The sequence below is a fragment of the Lathyrus oleraceus genome, chromosome 4, assembly GCF_024323335.1.
Source record: "Lathyrus oleraceus cultivar Zhongwan6 chromosome 4, CAAS_Psat_ZW6_1.0, whole genome shotgun sequence".
Taxonomy (NCBI): Eukaryota; Viridiplantae; Streptophyta; class Magnoliopsida; order Fabales; family Fabaceae; genus Lathyrus; species Lathyrus oleraceus.
This window is the reverse complement of record NC_066582.1, coordinates 54,218,025-54,237,089: the sequence shown is the minus strand read 5'-3', so window position 1 is coordinate 54,237,089 and position 19,065 is coordinate 54,218,025. Positions and strand designations below refer to the sequence as shown.

Here is a 19,065-nt window from a genome sequence, read left to right as displayed (position 1 = left end):
TTAATCGCTAGAACACGATTAAGCAAGATCCTTTCTATCGCGATACAAACAAACGCCTAAGTCTCTCATGCGTGAGCATACAAACAATGTTTAACCACTAGAATGCGACCTAAACATCTGTTCAATAAAATCAATTAACCAACACTCATTTTCTACCAATAACTACGTAGCTTTGAGATTTTCATTGCATCTGTTCAATAAAATAATTTTAATATTTTATTTAAAAACAATAATTTAAAATAAATTAATTTTAATTAAATCATTTAGATTACTTAAAATTTTAAGTTTTTAAAAAATTTCAATTACCTTGTCTTAAGTTTCTACTCCTTACGACTGTTACTATTTGTTTATTTTAACAAATAAAATTTTATTTCAAAATAAATATTATTCTCATTTTTTAATATAACAGTAATTATTATCTTTTACTTATATTATTTAGTTATTATCTTGTATACTATTTTTAACACATTAATAAATTAATTTAATTTAAATACTAGATTTTATAATAATATTATTGTATTTTAAATTTAAACGATAATAATTTTTTTACAGATAAAATATTTTAAGAGAAAGTTAAATATAATAGATGGGATGATCTAGAGAGTGTAACTATAGTATACTTAACGGGCGCTCTTGTATGAAGTTCAATTAGGGTTGACTCATCAACCTTACCAACAACAAGTCCACTTTGATTAAATCAATAAACATAGCAAGTGGTTCAAATTCAACACACGTGTTAATCAAAAACTCATCTAACAATTCTACTTTTTTTTATAGTTGTTGTGGTCCCAATACAAACAACATCGTGTGTCCATTTTATGTTTCATCATTCTCCTCAAATGCGTCATGATTGTCATGTTGATTGTGTTCCTCTTCTTCATCAAGTTGTAACAACATAACATGTCTGATGGGACATTTGTGTGAAGGTGAAAATTTCTCTTCACAAAAATAGCATAAGTTTTTTTCTCTCAATTGAACCTCAGTCGGTGATTTTTTTTTGGGTTTCTATTGTTGAAGGGTTTGGTATTTGAGATACGTAATAAGGGTGGTAAATTTGGTATAACATTGTGGTCAAATTTCTAGTCAATGTAGCAGTGACTTTTGGTCATCTTGTTCAAACAGTTGCGTCTTGTTCGTTGATTTTATGGTCATGATCCAAGTTTAGATATTGACGCCAAATGAACTGAAATATGAACATATATTAGACTATAAATTTGTCATAAGAAATTAACAAATTATTACGAATTAATTAGGTTAATGGAAATACATTTGTTGGTTAAAGGTGATCCAAGAGATTGCGATATTGGGTAATATAGTGTTAGATCATTTGTTGTAACTCATATCACATGCCGACCATCCACACCATAAAAGTAAATATATTATTTAGAGATGATAATCGGTAAAGTAAGTAAATATAGTCCATTGTTAAGAACTTACTTTTGTGCGTACGGGAATGTGAACGAGTTGTGGTTGACAGACGCTAGGGACGGTAGTCTGGACCAACCCCATGCTTTGAGTAAAACTGCATATCCAGAAAATGTAGATGTGTCTTTGTGTGCATTTTTACACAAAGAGCTATAAAGATAAGACAAACAAGCGGACCCCCAACTATAACTTCTTATTCTATCTACATGTCTTAATAAAGGTAAATACATAACATGCATACTAGAACCACTACCTTCAGAAAATAAAAGTAAACCAATTAAAAGCATAATATAACACCTAATTTTTATTATTCGAGCGTCTTCAGTAGAATTTTCATCTAACTGTAAGCTGTTGTAATATGCCTTAAGGCGTGAAAGGAGTATACCTTGACCTCTCGAGTTATCATCTAACAAGTCAACATCCAAGAGGTCCATGCAAACTGAATTTTGCATAGTTGGTTTTACCATTCACCGTCTTACCCTCAATAGGCAATCCCAATAACATGTAGACATCTTCTAACGTCACGGTACATTCACCAGTTGGAAACCAGAATGTGTGTGTCTCGGGATGCCATCTTTCACATAATACAAGAATAAATTTAGTATCAACCGACCAATACATGATTTTGCTTACATGCGTGCAATCAAAGACAAGAACCTTCGCAAAAAAAGTGGTGAATGCAGGGTATGCTCTAACTCAGCCGTCATTTCAACATTACCATGACGAAATTAGATTGTCTAATGCAGATGCAGGAAGGTGAATGGATAACATACCATTAGAGAAGTGGACAAAGGAATTTGACAGAGGTTGTCGATGGGGCCACATGACAACAAACCCTGTGGAATGCATGAACAGAGTATTCAAAGACATTAGAAATCTACCAATAACCGCATTGGTCAGAACAACCTATTTTAGGTTGGCATCTACCTTCGCAACCTGAGGCGAAAGATGGAGTGCAGTGTTAATGTCAAGTCAATTATTCAGTGCATGTTGTATGAAAGTGATGAAAGAGGAAACTATCAAAGCTAGCACACACGCGGTTACAATTTTTGACCATCATAGGCAAAATTTAAGTGTACAAGAAACAATGAACCATAATGAGGGGAGGCCAAATTTATCCTATGTTGTCAGACTAAACAGAAGTTTGTGAAACTGTGGAAAGTTCTGGGCCTTCCGTATTCCTTGCTCCCATGTCATTGCGACATGCACACATACTCGCTAGGATGCTTACAACCATCTATCCGATGTTTACAAAGCCATTACCGTCATGAATGTCTATAACGAAAGCTTCTCAGTGATAGCAATGGAGGAATACTGGTCTCCATATGAAGGGGACGTAGTTTGGCACAATGATGAAATGTGAAGAAAGAAAAAAGGACGGCCAAACAACACGCATATTAGAATAGAAATGGATACGGCTAATAAAATGATAAGATTATGTAGTATATGTCGTCAACCCAGACACAAAAAGAAAAAATGTCTCAATCTAGGAACAACATTTGCATCATAATTTAGTACCTCCTTTCAATTTTTGTAGCCTTTGATTTTGATATATTAATAACTTTTTGTTACAACAAGATTAACAACAAACATCACTCCAACTTAAACACACTTAAAACCAAACAGGTCTAAATAAACAACACAAACAACAAATATAAAAACAAATGAATATACTTAACCACGACATTTAAAAACAACATTTCTACTGATTACAACAATCAAACTGATGTCATCTGGTCCAAACATCATTTCCCTAACATCCTTATCATTTTTTACATGCACCTAACCACGTACGTCATCGAGTCTCAATACTTCTAATCCCCCCTTCATGTATGTTTCCATATAACCAACGAACCAACTCTCTCTATTTAGTTGCTCGAAACATCAGATGTTCCAAAACATCATCTCCATCGGAGGCCTGTCTCTCGAATAAATCACTTTTCCATAGCGACGACGAAAACAAAACATGTTTGCAATATAATGGAAAGAGATGTGGAAAGTTGAATCACCTAACACACCTATTTATACAAAAAAAAATTACACAATACACGAAGGCACCAGACCAATTAGCGCCTCCTCTCACTTTATACACATGGGCGCCAATTGGATTGGCAGCATCATATGTTGTATCTAATTCAATTGGTGTCCCCTCTTTAAAGTTAAGGGTAGACGCCAATTGATCCGACACCTATGCCTTAACTTTTTATTTTGAAACTGATGTAGTTTGGAAAATAATTTGAAAAGTGAATTATTTTGGGATTTTTTTTTAATGTGGGGTATTTGAGTAAAAAATTCATTCATTTTCTGACAATTTTTTCTATTCCAAATGGATAGCTCATTGTAAGAATATATTAAAATTTCAGAAAACTTTTTTTAGTGATCGATTTTATCGACATTTAATCGATCACAAAAATGTAATGTTATACATCATTTGCCACATCACCAAATATTGACGTCATTATTTTCATTTTGACGGAAATGACTAATATGATAAGTATTGAAAAGTTAAAAGACTCAAATAATATATATATATTTTTAATTTGATGGAACAAAATGAACCCTGAATATAAGATAAAATAATATTTAACCAAATTTTTTTTATATGGTAGTATGAGAGAGAGGTGGAAAAAAGTTGGATCAGACTAGGCTTGTCAAGCCTAAATCCGACCTTCTAAAAATATCAATTTTAAGTTTGACCTATAATTTATCATAAATTTATCTTTAAGGCTAAGTCTGATCTTTCCAAATGACTGATTGTTTTGTTAGTTTATTTAACCGTCTATTTTATTTGAACATAGGTAAATTAACAATTTTATTAATATTTATATAGACTAAGAAACTAAGCGATCAATAATATAAAAGTATTTTTTTTTTTATATTTACTTACCTAAGCTAACCTAGTAGAATAAGTTTTACAAAACCATTAATTTATAAAAACTTATAAAAATAACTTATAACATTGTTCATAAATAGGGCCGGCCCCGTGCAAGTGCAGCATGTGCTGCAGCACAAGGCCCCAAGTTTTAGAGGGTTCCAAATTTTTATTTTTCAATTTTTTTCCATAAATATTAATAAAAATAAATAAAATGTTATTAAAAAAACTCAATAATTGAAAAAAATATTATGATAAAAACTCAATACATATAAAAATCAATATTGATCAAAATTCAAAATAATTATAATTAAATTTATTTTTAATTAATACATAATTGTATTTTTGATATATATTTTTAATTATTATAATTGTATTTTTTTTTAAATTTGGGTCCATTTTTGAAATTAGAACGGGGTCTCCGATATGATTGGGCTGACCCTGTTCATAAAGTGTTTCTAAAATTATTTTCACAAAATTTTCAAAATAACTAATTCTTTTATATTTTAATTTAAAATATAATATACAATACATTAATAATAATAAAATTATTCATATTTATTTTAAATAGACCTATCACATAGATTTAAAATGTTATTTTTATGAACTACAATATGTCTTTTTTAATTAAATAGATATATAAAAAAATATAACTTTTTGTATTTAAAAAAAGTCTGGTTTAAGCTCTATTTGATAAAACTAGGGCATAGATGATAGCTGATGACTAATAGCGGGTAGTTGGTGGTTGATAACTTATAGCTGATGGTTGATAATTTATAGTTGATGATTGATAGTTATAGATACAAAATGATATAAAAGGATATTCTTAATTAAAAATTGGTGGTTCATTATCTTATTATATTATATTATTAAATTAATTTAATTTTTATTTGATAAATTAAATGTATTAATAAAAACATAAACATAGTTTTAATATATATGAAAAATTTAAGATATCATCCAAATATATTAAATTTATATACAAATTTTATTATGAAATTTAACGAGATACACAAATTAATAACATTGTAATTTTGAATTTAGTTAGATTAATTCAAAATAATAAAGAACAAATTTATTGGTTAATATTCTACAATAAAACTGCAATAATATCCTGAATTTTTTTTAATTTATGATTTCATTGATTCTCCCATAACGTTTCACTAACTTAAGAATTATCGACATTATTTTAAAATTTATTATATAATTTAGATATTATTTAATTCATTAAACATTGCATTATATATATATATATATATATATATATATATATATATATATATATATATATATATATATATATATATATATATATATATATATAGTATATTGAAGGATAAAAATAATTTTTTGTTAAAATAATAAAAATATAAATAAATAAAAAATCACAAATTAAAAATTACAAACTCAAAAATTACTTTAAATAACTTTAAAAAAAAAAGTTAAAAAGCTAAAAGTTAAAAAAAAAAAAATTTAGGCCACCAAATAGACTCTTAGTTTGAATGGTTAAGCTTTACACCTCTATTAGTTCATCTTATCTATTAATGTGGTTAATAAAAAACGGTACGTAGATGATGAGTTGGTAGGGCCCAGAATCTTAATTTTCAAATACAGTACACAAAAAGAATCAAACTGCGTTACTTGTTTGCACAAACTATTCCATAAGAGAGCAGCAGAGCACACGTGCTTTGTTGAAATGACCGTCTACCCTGATCTCGACGAAGCCTCGGCGTTGGCGTCTCTTCCCGGTGACGTTGACGGTTACATCTCTATTTGCGGTTACGGTTCCCTCCTCTCCGGTAACTAACCTAACCTCCTATTTCATTCTTTTCACTCATTCCAACTCTTAACCTAACATTTTACAGAGAAAAGTGCCAGGTCAACTTTTCCAAATCTAACTAACTTCCGAACCGCCAGATTAACCGGATTCCGCCGTCTCTTCTCCGTAGTAGCACCTGTCTTCTTCACTCATGGCATCGCCAACCTTACAACTCAGGTCAGGCCTCAGGCCTCTTTTAATCATCAATGGAATTGAAAGATTTCGCAAAAGATAAGTCCAGAAATGAAGTTTGAAATGCGTTGTTGTAAATTGTAACTGGCTGAACGTTTGCTCGACTTTGTTTTCTATGCAGGAAATTGCTGGCCTCTCTGCTGAGCCTTGTCAAGATGAAACAATTATAATTACTGTTTTTGATATTAACAAAACTGAGGTGATTTCTTTTCTAACTTTTGTTGTAAAATTTGTTTTGCATATGCATAATGCCTCCAATCCAATCATATTTCATAGTTATGCAAATTTGTTTATGAAATATCTTTACAATTATCTATGTGGACTGAGTTTCCGTGCAGTCGAGAAACAACCTGTGTTGCAAAGATACGGGCGGATCCGGTATCCGGTACTGGTACGGAATACAACATTTTTAGAAAAAACAAGGTACGGGTACGCGAGGAGAAATCCGTATGTGCTCCGATTTCTCTCAACAGAAGATGAAGAATTTGGTTGTGCAAGTAGTTTCAATGCAGTGGATTGAAATTTATGGATTGAAGATCCATAAATTATCCATCATTTCTTTGGTTTCAAGATCCACTGATCTTGCAATGAATCAAATAGGCCAAATTCTACATCAGCACTTGAAAAGTCCATTAAAAGAAGCATGAAACTATACCAATAGAAGAAAAAAAATGAGTTTGCATATCCAATATGTACCCGTTGGAGTACCAATTTAAAAAAAAAAAATACTACGTACCATACGAATACCTTACGCGTACCAGTACCCGGTACGGGTACTTTGCCTAAAATGGAGTACACGTGCTTCAGAGGAAACAACGTATTTGGAGTATTAAAGACTGTCAGATCAAGATCAAACTGTTTAGATTTAAGCTTGATATTTCAAATTAAAAATTAAAATATATATTTTATAAAACCATCCGATCTTGATCGAACGGTCATTAATGATTTAATTGCATGAATGCATGAATTCGGTGACGGCAGTGGATTCATTTTTGTGGTGAAATATGATTAGATATAATCACATTTGTTTATAAGAATAATGACTGTTTTCACTAATCAACATTTATGTATATATCAAATTAATTATGAAGACAGATTCCAGCATTTATTCAAAGAGAGCGTGAATATAGGTCTTTACCTGTGAGTTTTCTCTATTTTTCTCTTTATGAGCAAAAATATGAAATCTAATCCTACACATATCTGCAACAGTTCCAACTTTAATATTGTGTATTGTAGGTTTTTCCTGAATCACTAGATGGGAAGCCCTTTACCAATCCAGCAGTATGTTATGTTAATTCAAATCTTCTACTTTTAGCTATTTCCTATTCATAACAGCTTAAGTAAAGAGCTTTTTCTGCTAGCTTGAGTTGATTGCAAGATATGATGATTTTATTCATTTGATGATGGTATTGTGGTGTCTTCAATGCAGGTCCTTTGTGCATCTTACACGGATGAGGAGTTCTTTAAATATAAGTGCTTTGGTAATTTTCCAACTAAGTTACTAGTTTATGTGATCTTTATTTCTATGAACCAGCAATTTACTTTATGAAACAGTAAAAAAAAGATGCATCTTCACTTTCAGAACTACTGCTTCCTATCATTTTCTGCTTACAAATTGAACAAGTTAAAAAATATAAGCACACAAATTTGCAAGCATACTTATATGAACATTCATTGCATTTCCCAATCACTTGTCATAACAGATTATAAACTATAACAGTACCTTACAGCTGTGTCCTCTAAGTTTTTTTTCCTTCTTTTTGCAGAAGGAAGGGAAATATACTTTCAACAATATGGAGAGTATAATATACATAAAATTTGGCGGGATGATGTATTACCATGCCGTGTCTATCTTCGACACTGGTCAGTAGTCTTCTAAATTTCAATTAATAATACTAATTTTATGAGTTATTTTTCCATCAATCTTTTGCATGATAAATGATTTCAATGCATAAGCTATTAAGCTTATTAGAACTAACATAATCTGAACTAGTATTTTGTAAAATTAATTTATGGTAATGAATTATTGCAGTGTTCTGGCTGCAAAAAGCCTTGGCGATGAAGTATACAATAACTTCTTGGACCATACCTTCATTGCTGATCGAAAAACAACAATACGCCAGTACTTTGAGAAAACGGCCACAGGCATCATGGAAGAAGAGCCTCCTGAATCATTAAAAGCACGTTACGGCGGTTGATCAGATCCAATAGTCGACACACTTGTCGCCAAAGCTCTGACTTATTGGCCTTTCCATTTATGAATTTGATTATCCTCCTGTACTTTCAATATGTGAAAAATAGATGATTGCATTCTTTTCAAGGATCACATTAAAAACATGTCCAATATTGATGTGTATGGATACAAAAATTGCGAACTTTCATAATTGGTTGTAATAATTCAGTACTCCTATTGATGTTGATGTATCTAAATAAAAAAAATCTCACTCAGAAGCTGCTGGCACCAGTGTGACTGAGAAATTCGAGACAGGATCACCATTTAAAGTTTCGTCATAGTAATGCTTGGCTGGATGAAGCCAAAATATAAGTAGTTTGGCCATGTAGAAGTCCCGGCAGCTTGCTTGCTCATAATGCTTGGAAACAAAAAGAAAAGAGAAGCATGAGAAAGTGAACAAATGCTTTAGGGAAAGAAAGTATCATGTTTAAAATTGAATGCTCAAAGTATGCAGAACCACAAGCCTAATTCATCATGAATGTGTGAATGTGGCAAATTTGTGATGTAGAAAATAGGGAATAATGGTCCCAGAAAATTTGTCAAACTTGTTGTCTACTCTGTGCCACATATTATGGTGGCCCATTTTAGCCACCACCCAAATAATGTAATCCTGTCTCTTCAAGAGTCCCATTTCTTGCATGTACAAAGAGAGAAGTCTTGAAAAATTACATTAAAAAATTTGACAGAAAAAAATGGGAATCTCTTAAACCAGTGAAATTCCAGTGGCAACAAAACCTGACTATGATAGAGCAACTGAGCTTAAAGCTTTTGATCAAACAAAAGACGGTGTTAAAGGACTTGTTGATGCTTCTATCACAAACATCCCTCGCATGTTCCATCACGAAATTGATAAAGATTCAGCTCCATCTTCAAGTAGCACCACCAAACTTCTTGTTCCTTCTGTTGATCTTGTTGATATTCATCAAGATCCCACAAGAAGAAAAACAGTTGTTGAGAAAATTAGAGAAACATCTGAGACATGGGGTTTCTTTCAAGCTGTTAATCATGGAATAGAAATTACTGTTTTGGATGAGATGAAGAATGGAGTTATAAGATTCTTTGAGCAAGATTCTGAGGTGAAAAGAGAACTATACTCACGTGATGATGTCGTGAAACCTTTGGTTTATAATAGTAACTTTCATCTTTATAGTTCACCAGCTGCTAATTGGAGGAATACCTTTTACTGTTTCATGGCTCCTCAGTCTCCTAAACCAGAAGATTTGCCATCAGTTTGTAGTTATATGTTAGATATAATCTTAATTCAACTGTATGACAGAGACACTCCGACATTGACAATGTCAAAAATTTAAGACACCGACACACGCATATATTTAAAAATTTTAGAATTAAAAAAAATCATTTTCTTAGAACATATGTCTTACTTTTCTGACACATGTTTTAAAATATTATATAAGTGTTGGACACTGTTGCGTGTCGGACATTGTAACACTCCTACTCCTAGAGTCCGTGCTTCATAGCTATGAATATATTTACATTGTTAATGATCTTGTTTACATTGTTGTAACAGCTATAACAAATGATAGATTCAAAAGTGTTGAGCATAGAGTATTGGCAAACCATGTTGGTCCAAGAGTATCAATTGCAAGCTTTTTTAGCACAAGTTTTCAACCATCAACAAAAATTATGGTCCTATAAAGGAATTATATCATAAGACAATCCTCCAAAGTATAAGGAAACTAGAGTTCATGATTATGTTGTCTTCTCCATGGCAAGAGGCCTTGATGGAACTTCTGCTTTGCCGTATTTCAGGATTTGAAATTTCTGATTAATACAGTCAAACACAACAAAGCTTGATTATCATGTTTACATAATTGAAATAACTTGTGTGTAGTTTATATCAATGCAAAGATCTAGTTTAGGCAGAAAATTATATTAACAAGAGCCTCCTGAACCATTAAAACACAAGAATTTCACAGCCCAATTAGTTTGCCAGTATAAGTCCCACATCGATGAGTTATGAAATAAAGTGAGGGAACACGTTTATAAATAATTAGAAGATAGGTTTTTAAAAATTTACCTGTCCTGTCAGGGGTGAAAGGCAACTGGTCAATGATCGTATAGAGACGACTGGTTGTGCCGACACAAATAGTATCGAACACACCTGTATTATGTACGGGTGGGTCCTTCCTTACTTTGGTTAGGCCTGTCCGTCAATTTTTGGAAGCTTCTCCTTCAAGGAGAGGCTCACTTATTTAAATTAATTTTTCTTTTATATAAGTATGATTTTGTTAATGTTAATTAAAATGATTTTAGTATAGTTATATATTGTGAACTTGATATTTGTTTTAATAATAATTTTATATTACTATGTATTAATATTATTTTAAATGATTAGGTAATTATTTACTAACACATTAATTCTTATAAAAGATATTAATTTACACTCACTTATTTTGAAGTATGGGTGACAATTGGATTCATCCAATCCATCTGCTACATAAAAACATAAAAATTAAGTTAACGGATTGAATTAAATCGATCCATTTATAAGATCCATTTATAAGAATGGATTGATCCAATTCATCTAACACATTTTAATGATCCAATGAATTTTTTTATTTAATTTTAAAAAAATAAAGTTTTTCAAATATTAAAAAAAAATATTTTGAAAAATTAAAAAAAAAATTTTAAAAAAAAATCAATTTTTTTTGAAAATACAAAAAATTGATTTTTTCCAAAAATTTAAAAATACCAAAATTTAATTTTATTCTCGAAAATTTTATTTTTTTATGAATATAATTTTTTATTTTTTTTGAAAATATAAAAAAACGATTTTTAAATTATGTTTTTCAAAAATATAAAAAAAAATTTGAAAAAAAAAAGATTTTTCTCGAAAAGAAACTGATATTATTTTATTAAAAATAAAATAAAAAAATTCAAAAAAATAAGTAATTTTTTTCAAAAAGAATGGATGGATCAACTAAAAATATGATAATGGATGGGTTGAATGAATTTTATTCTTAATGGATGGATTGGATTGAGTATTTTTTAAAAAAATTTAGTGGATTGTTAATGGACTAATGGATTGTTTTGATCCATCCATTAACGATCCAATCCATATCCATCCAATCCATCTATTTTACCACCCCTACCTTGAAGTGCATTTAATTATTTTTACTAAAATACTCTTCCACGAAAATAAGTAAGGGTATCTTAACAAGACCCTTTAATTAATATATTAGCTTTAAAATTATTGATAGATCCACTAATAACCCATATCAATGATTTTTTTCCCTTCAAACGCCGATGCAGACAAAAAAAACTATGTTTCTCAGTCGTAAATTTCCTAACTCAAAAAAAAATATTAAATATAATTATTAAAATTATTTCATATTTTGCAGATATTTGTTGACAAAGTTTGAAAGAGGATATTTTAGTATTTTCATTAAGTCTCACTTGTATTTAAGCAAGTGAGTGGTATGAGCATTAATACCTTTATTCCTTTTGCTTTATGCATTTTTGTAACCATTTTCAAAATAGTGAAAAGTTGTTATTATTCTCTCTTCTCTCTCTTGTTTGTTTGTTCATCTTTATCACCTTGTGCACCAACAATTGATATCTAGAGTTCCGGTTCAGATCCACAGGGAAACACCACGGAAAACACGAGTGAAATTGTGAGGCGTTGTGTGGTTGATTTATGTTAGGAGAATTCGTGTTGAATTTATGTTCAGAATCATAACAGGATCACATATCTTGATTCCGCGGGATTGGGAGGCACTGTGTTTAGGTGAGATATGAGTGTATTGCACAAGGTTGAAGATGAACGAAGATAGTTTGAGCATCAAGCTTCCAGTGTTTGATGGCAAGAACTGGAATTGTTGGATTATTCAAATGCGTGTGTTGTTTGGAGTTCAAGATGTTCTTGATCTGACGATGGTTACATTTAGAGTGCACTTCTAAAAAATGCAACAGAAGTGTAGAGGAATGCTCAGTGTGATCTGAGGAAGAAGGATCAGAAGGCTCTGCTCTACATCTATCAGTGTGTGGATGTGAACGTGTTTGAGAAAATCGTTGATTCGATGATGACGAATGCTGCTTGGGACACACTGGTGCGGTGCTACGACGTTGATGCATCAGTGAAGAAGGTGAAACTTCAGTCTCTACATAAGCAGTATGAGAATCTCAACATGAAGAACAATGAGAAGGTACCTGACTAGAGTGATTTTGATCACAAATGAGATAAAGTCGTGTGGAGAAACTCTCTCTGAAGAAAGTATCATTGAGAATGTACTTATATCTCTTACTCCTCAGTTTGATTTCATCGTTGTAGCAATTGAACATTCTAAGGATCTGAGCATCACGAGAATAAAAGAGTTGCAAAGCAATCTAGAGGCGCAAGAGTTGCTCTGACTGAAAGAACCTCTGAGAGAGAGGTAGAGCAGGCTCTGAAAGCATATTTTGTCAAGAAAGATCAGATGCAGTCTTGGTCAGATGCCAAGAAAAGACATGGTAGGTCTCAGAAGTCAGAAACCTCAACTTCTGGGAGTCATAAGGGAAAGGACAAGTATGACAAGAGAAAAAGTTTAATGTTACTGTTGTAAAAAGTTTGACCACTTCACTGCAGATTGTTGGTCAAACAAGGAGAGGAAATCAGAAGAAGCAAATATAGTCAGAAGTTATGATGATGAGCATGTATTATTAATGACTTTTGATTTTGATAGTGGGTCTCTAGAAGACTGGTGGTATATGGACACTGGTTGTTCAAACCATCTTACTGGAAATAAGAAATGATTTGTTTATTTTGATTATGGGAAGAAGACCAAGATCAAATGCGCTGATGATAAGTATCTAAATGTTGAAGGAATGGGGAATGTTAGAGTGATTCTGAATAATGACAAATTTGCATTAATTCAGAACGTCTGGTATGTTCCTAGCATGAAGAGCAATCTGATGAGTATAAGTAAATTAATTGAAAAAGGATTATCAGTTACCATGAAGGACAATCTTTTGAAGTTGTACGATTGTAATCAGAAGTTGATTATGGAGTCAGAGCAGGGAAGGAATAAAATATTCAAGGTGAATGTTAAAACTGCAGACTCTGAATGCCTTAGCGCAACAAGTGTTGTGAAGGAAAGTGAGTTGTGGCACAAACGATTTGGTCATTTGAACTCCAAAAGCTTAGGGCATCTGAATTCAAAGAAACTGGTACCTGGAATTCCTGCAATTAAGAAACCAGAAAAGTCATGCAATGTGTGTATGAGAGGGAAACAACCAATAATGCCATTTGCATCAGAAGTAACTCCAAAAGCAAAACATGCTTTAGGAGTAGTTCATTCTGATGTGTGCGGACCATTTCCAGAATCTTCAATAAGAGGGAATAAATACTTTGTGTCATTTGTGGACGAGTTCACAAGGATGACATGGGTATCCCTTATAAAGTTCAAACACAAGGTGTTTGTTGAATTTAAGAAATTCATAATCAAGGTTGAGAAACAAAGTGGTCAGACTCTGAAGATTCTCAGAATTAATGGTGGAGGTGAGTATAACTCTACTGAATTCAAGAAGTTATGTGAGGAGAATGGAATTGAGCACGGAGTGACTGCTCCATATACTCCTCAACACAATGGTCTTGCTGAAACGAGAAATTGAACTTTGCTTGATATGGCAAGGAGCATGCTGAAGGAGAAGAAACTTCCCAACACTTTGTGGGGAGAAGTTGTTTCCACTATAGCATATGTGCTCAATAGGTGTCCAACCAAGAAGTTGAAGGAAATTGTTCCTTTTAAGAGGTGGACTAGAGATAAGCAAAGTGTGATTCATTTCAGAGTATTTGGTTCTGTCTGTTATAAAGATGTTCCAGATGCCATTAAAAAGAAGCTGGATGATAGAAGCAAGGTGATGTTACTGGTGGGGTATCACAATACATGTGCTTATAAGTTTTATTGTCCATTCAATAATAAGGTTGAAGTCAGTAGAGATATTATTGTGAAAGAGTCAAAAGTATGAGATTGGAGCAAATCTCAATCCAACTCCGGTGCAAAGTTAACTTCTGAAGATATTGATTCTGATTTTGAAGATGATTCAGATCCTGAAAATGATTATGAGAATGAGTCAGAATCAGAAGGCAAGATTGATTATAAGGAAGGATCTGATTCTGATCCAGATTCTGATGGTGATTCAGATTCTGGTGGTAGTCTAGATTATGGGAATATTTCAGATTCTGAAGGTGGTCATGCTTTTAAAGTCGGAACTTCTAGAGTTGCAGCATCTGATATTGTTCCAGAATCAGAAGGTTCTGAACAAGTTCAGAGGCAACAAAGAATCAGAAATATTCTGAGAAGGTTTGTAGAGCTTGACATGCTGCAAGATACTGAAGTAGATTCTGAAGGGAAAGTTATTCAGTGTGCCTTGTTAGTAGACTCTGAACCCATGAGTACGGAAGAAGATCTCAAGCAGAAGGTTTGGATGAAATCCATGAAATAAGAACTTGGTGCTATAGAGAGAAACAAGACTTGAAAGCTGACATAACTTCCAAAGAACAAGAAAGCCATCAGCGTGAGATGGGTTTATAAGGTGAAGCTAAAGCTAGATGGATCAATTGGAAAATACAAAGCAAGGTTAGTTGTGAGAGGTTTTCTGAAGAAACCTGGGTTAGACTACTTTGAAGTGTTTTCCCCTGTAGAAAGACATGAAACAATCAGACTAGTGATTGCAATAGCCGCTAACATGAACTGACCTCTGATGCATTTAGACGTGAAATCTGCATTTTTGAACGGTCCATTTGAAGAAGAGGTTTATGTGTCACAACCTCCTGGATTTGAGAAAAAGAATCAGGAAATGATGGTGTACAAATTACACAAAGCTTTGTATGGACTGAAGTCAACCCCTAGAGCTTGGAATTTGAAAATTGATTCATTTTTCAAGAAGCAGAGATTTCAGAAATGTGAGATGGAGTATGGTGTCTATGTTCAACATACTTCTGAAGGCAATATGATTCTGGTGTGTCTTTATGTTGATGACATATTGCTAATAGAAAGTTGTGAACATAAGATAACTAAGTTCAAGAAAGAGATGATGAATGAGTTTGAAATGACTTTTCTATGAAATATGTTTTATTTTCTAGGGATGAAGATTATGCACTCCGAGAAAGGCATAATTTTACATCAGCTGAAATATGAACTTGAGCTTCTGAAGAGGTTTGAGCTGCTGAATTGTAAAGTTGTTGTCACACATGTTGATATAAATCAGAAATTGAATTTTGATTATGATGGTGATGATGTAGATGCGACAACGTTCAAGCAGTTGGTAGGGTCTCTGAGGTATTTGTGTAATATCAGACCTGATATTTGCTATGTAGTTGGAATGGTGGGTAGGTTTATGAGTAAACCGAAGTGGTCTCATTACCAAGCTGTTGTCAGAATTCTGAGGTATATAAAGGGAACTCTAAAGTATTGAGTTTTGTTCCCTTATGGTATTGAAATTGGCTCAGAACTTTTGAGTTACTCAGATTCTGATTGGTGTGGAGACAGAGTTGACAGAAGAAGTATTTCTGGATACTTGTTTAAGTTTCTAGGAAGTCATATTTCTTGCTGTTCCAAGAAGCAACCAGTTGTTGCTTTGTCAACCTGTGAAGCAGAATATATTGTAGGTATTGTGACTGCATGTGAAGTTGTGTGACTTCTGAATTTACTGTAGGATCTGAAGATAAAAGTAAACAAGCATATGAAGGTGATGATTGATAACAAGTCTGCAATCAATCTTACCAAGAATCCAGAGTTGCATGGGAGAAGCAAGCATATTGAGACTAAGTATCACTTTTTGAGAAATCAGATTCATAAGTTGTGCACTGTAGCATCCATAAGTAGCTGGCAGATGTTCTGACGAAGACGATCAAGACTGATCAATTTCTCTGTTTAAGGGATAAATTTGGTGTTGTTATTTTGGTTAAGCTGAATATGAATTAAGAGATTGTGTTAGAATTAATTCATATTTTACATAAACTTGTTGACAAAATTTGTGATAGCGTATTTTAGTATGTTTATTAAGTCTCATTTGTATTTGAGCAAGTGAGTGGTGTGAGCATTAATATCTTTATTCCTTTTGCATTGTGTGTGTACATTTTTGTAACCATTTTTAAAAATAGTGAAAGGTTGTTATTATTCTCTCTTCTCTCACTTGTTTATTTGTTCATCTTTATTATCTTGTTCACCAATAATAATATGTGGAGGTGTTAAACTATTAAATTACAATATATAAAAAGAAATTGATTGATTAAACCGTTGTTCTTTGAATAGTTACAAGTTATAGTATTTATATAACAAATTATCCTATTTGTAAAAGAATCATGTTCTACAAAATTGTTCTCTTACTAGATTGTTTTCACAGATACTACGTGAATGATCCCTCTCTTGGGACTAAATGGTGTCCTATCATCGGTTGACCTTCCTATGTATATGACCCTACCATTTGCCATTTTTCGTGGGCATTTTATTGCTCTGGTTGTGCTCTGTGTTCTTCCCAAGCGCAGTTAGTGACACTATCAACATGAAACAGGATCGTAATGCTATACCATAAATAAGAGAAATGTTATTTTTACATGTAACACCTACACCATATTATTATATGATTTTGTTTTTTTTATAATGTTTAGTCTTTATTTTTTTTCTATTTTAACACAAACAAACACATGAGATCATATTGTAATGTGTAATGCGTAAATATACTCGGTAAGATTTGTGGTGTAAACATAGCAATACTTTTAAAATAAGTATTAAGTTTTAAATACCCTGAATATACTTGAAAAATACTTTATCAACTCTCGTCCATATATGTTCATATTTGTCTAACTTGCTATACATTGATGGATGTTCACTTATCTATTAATCATATGTTTTGTTGACTTTGACTAACATGTAATTTTTTTTAGGTATAAAAAAATGTCCATATACATTGCAATGTTGAATAAACATTATCTCCATAGACAAGGTGACGTGAATGTGCCACACCCTTAAATAATGTCAACTTTGCACTGTAAAAATGGAAAATTAGTTATGTTAAACTTTGTTCTTACAAAACGGTAAAGACCCGATAAAATTGATTTTTTACTGATCACTTAAATCTTATGAATCTCTCAAGTGATTGACACACCTAACTCTTTGAACCCTCCTTATAAATAGCTTCAGTCGATGTCACTTCTTCTTACTTTGTGCTATTTACTATGAATTCCTTGCTATGGTAAACAACATAATTTGTGTCTCTTTATTCCTCACTTATTTTTGTTCATCTGACTCCCAAAACTGTCAACACATTTTTGGTGGTGATGACATCGTATACTAAGTTTTACAAATTCATTTATTACAATGACCAATGTATACTAAAAAAAACGTAAATTTGTTAGGTGCTAGTCACTTAGCAAACGTAAAAAATACCTCGTAGCATCCATTTTCAATGAGTTCCAATCACTTCGCTAAAACGTTAATCGCAACTTTTTTGTTGAGTGAAAATCATCTCGCAAGTTGCTGAGTGAAAACCACCTCACAAGCTGCTGAATGAATATCATTTTGCAACTCACTTTTTAAAAAGTGATTTAAAACTCAGTGTGCAGTGCATAACAGATGGCAGAGCATTAGTGTACAATGTAACATTTTTCTGTGTAATATACCTTGCAACTCATGCACTTTGCTGAGTGTATTTCACTTGGCAACTTTACTGAGTATATGTCACTTGGCAACATTTTTTTACATATTTTAAAAAAATATATTATATATTTATATTATACATAATATATTTTATAATTAAATTTATATATAATATGATAAATTTATAATAATATAATATAAATTTATATGTTTATATTATACAGAATATTACAACTTTTTGCTTGCATGATTTAGTCGGGTGAAAATTACCTCGCAATTCATGCATTTGTCAAATGTAAATCACATAGTAACAATTTATATTCTTATTTATAAAATTCTAAAATTAATCCTCATCTTCTTCCATATTTTCCTCTTCTTCCTCATTTCCGCTTACAACTTCACCATCTTCTTCCATATTTTCCTCTTCTTCCTCATTTTTGCTTACGACTTCACCATCTTCTTCTTCTTCCACATTCTCTTTTACCGCTTGGCCACCAACCAATCTAAATCCACCAACCCCGCCATAATTGGAAAAAAGAATAGGCTACACCATAATTAAGTTTTGCCTTTATATATAGAATATATTATTTGCTAATACTTACTTGGAGTTGAATTCTACAAGTGTGGTAGAGGTTTGATGATGCACCAAAGAAGATATGTTAGGGAGATACTCAAGATATTTAAAATGGAAGATTACAATTCTGCATCAACACCAGTTGGACCACGACTGCAATTGACACAAGATTCAAATGAAGATGATGTTAATTCAACACAATATATAAGACTTATTGGATCATTGAGATATCTTTGTCACATAAGGCCTGATCTAACTAACATTGTAAGCATGGTAAGTAGATTTATGCATAAGCCAAAATTGTCACATCATGTAGCCACCAAGAGGATACTAAGGTATCTTAAACGAACA

At 32.1% G+C, this 19,065-nt stretch overlaps 2 protein-coding genes across 2 annotated transcripts; both read left to right on the top strand.

The window, feature by feature from the left end:
• Positions 1–5,883: 5,883 nt before the first annotated feature.
• On the top strand, positions 5,884–8,726 carry LOC127073261 (uncharacterized). The gene is made up of 8 exons (XM_051014406.1): positions 5,884–6,096; positions 6,163–6,293; positions 6,430–6,507; positions 7,404–7,448; positions 7,545–7,589; positions 7,738–7,789; positions 8,075–8,171; positions 8,341–8,726. Exons 1-8 carry the CDS (start codon positions 5,994–5,996, stop codon positions 8,504–8,506), a joined length of 717 nt encoding a protein of 238 aa, XP_050870363.1. The 5' UTR covers positions 5,884–5,993; the 3' UTR covers positions 8,507–8,726.
• Positions 8,727–8,961: 235 nt separating this feature from the next.
• Positions 8,962–10,189, top strand: LOC127073262 (1-aminocyclopropane-1-carboxylate oxidase homolog 12-like). The gene has a single exon (XM_051014407.1). The coding sequence runs from the start codon at positions 9,372–9,374 to the stop codon at positions 9,849–9,851; it is 480 nt and encodes a 159-aa protein (XP_050870364.1). The 5' UTR covers positions 8,962–9,371; the 3' UTR covers positions 9,852–10,189.
• The last annotated feature ends 8,876 nt before the right edge of the window (positions 10,190–19,065 follow it).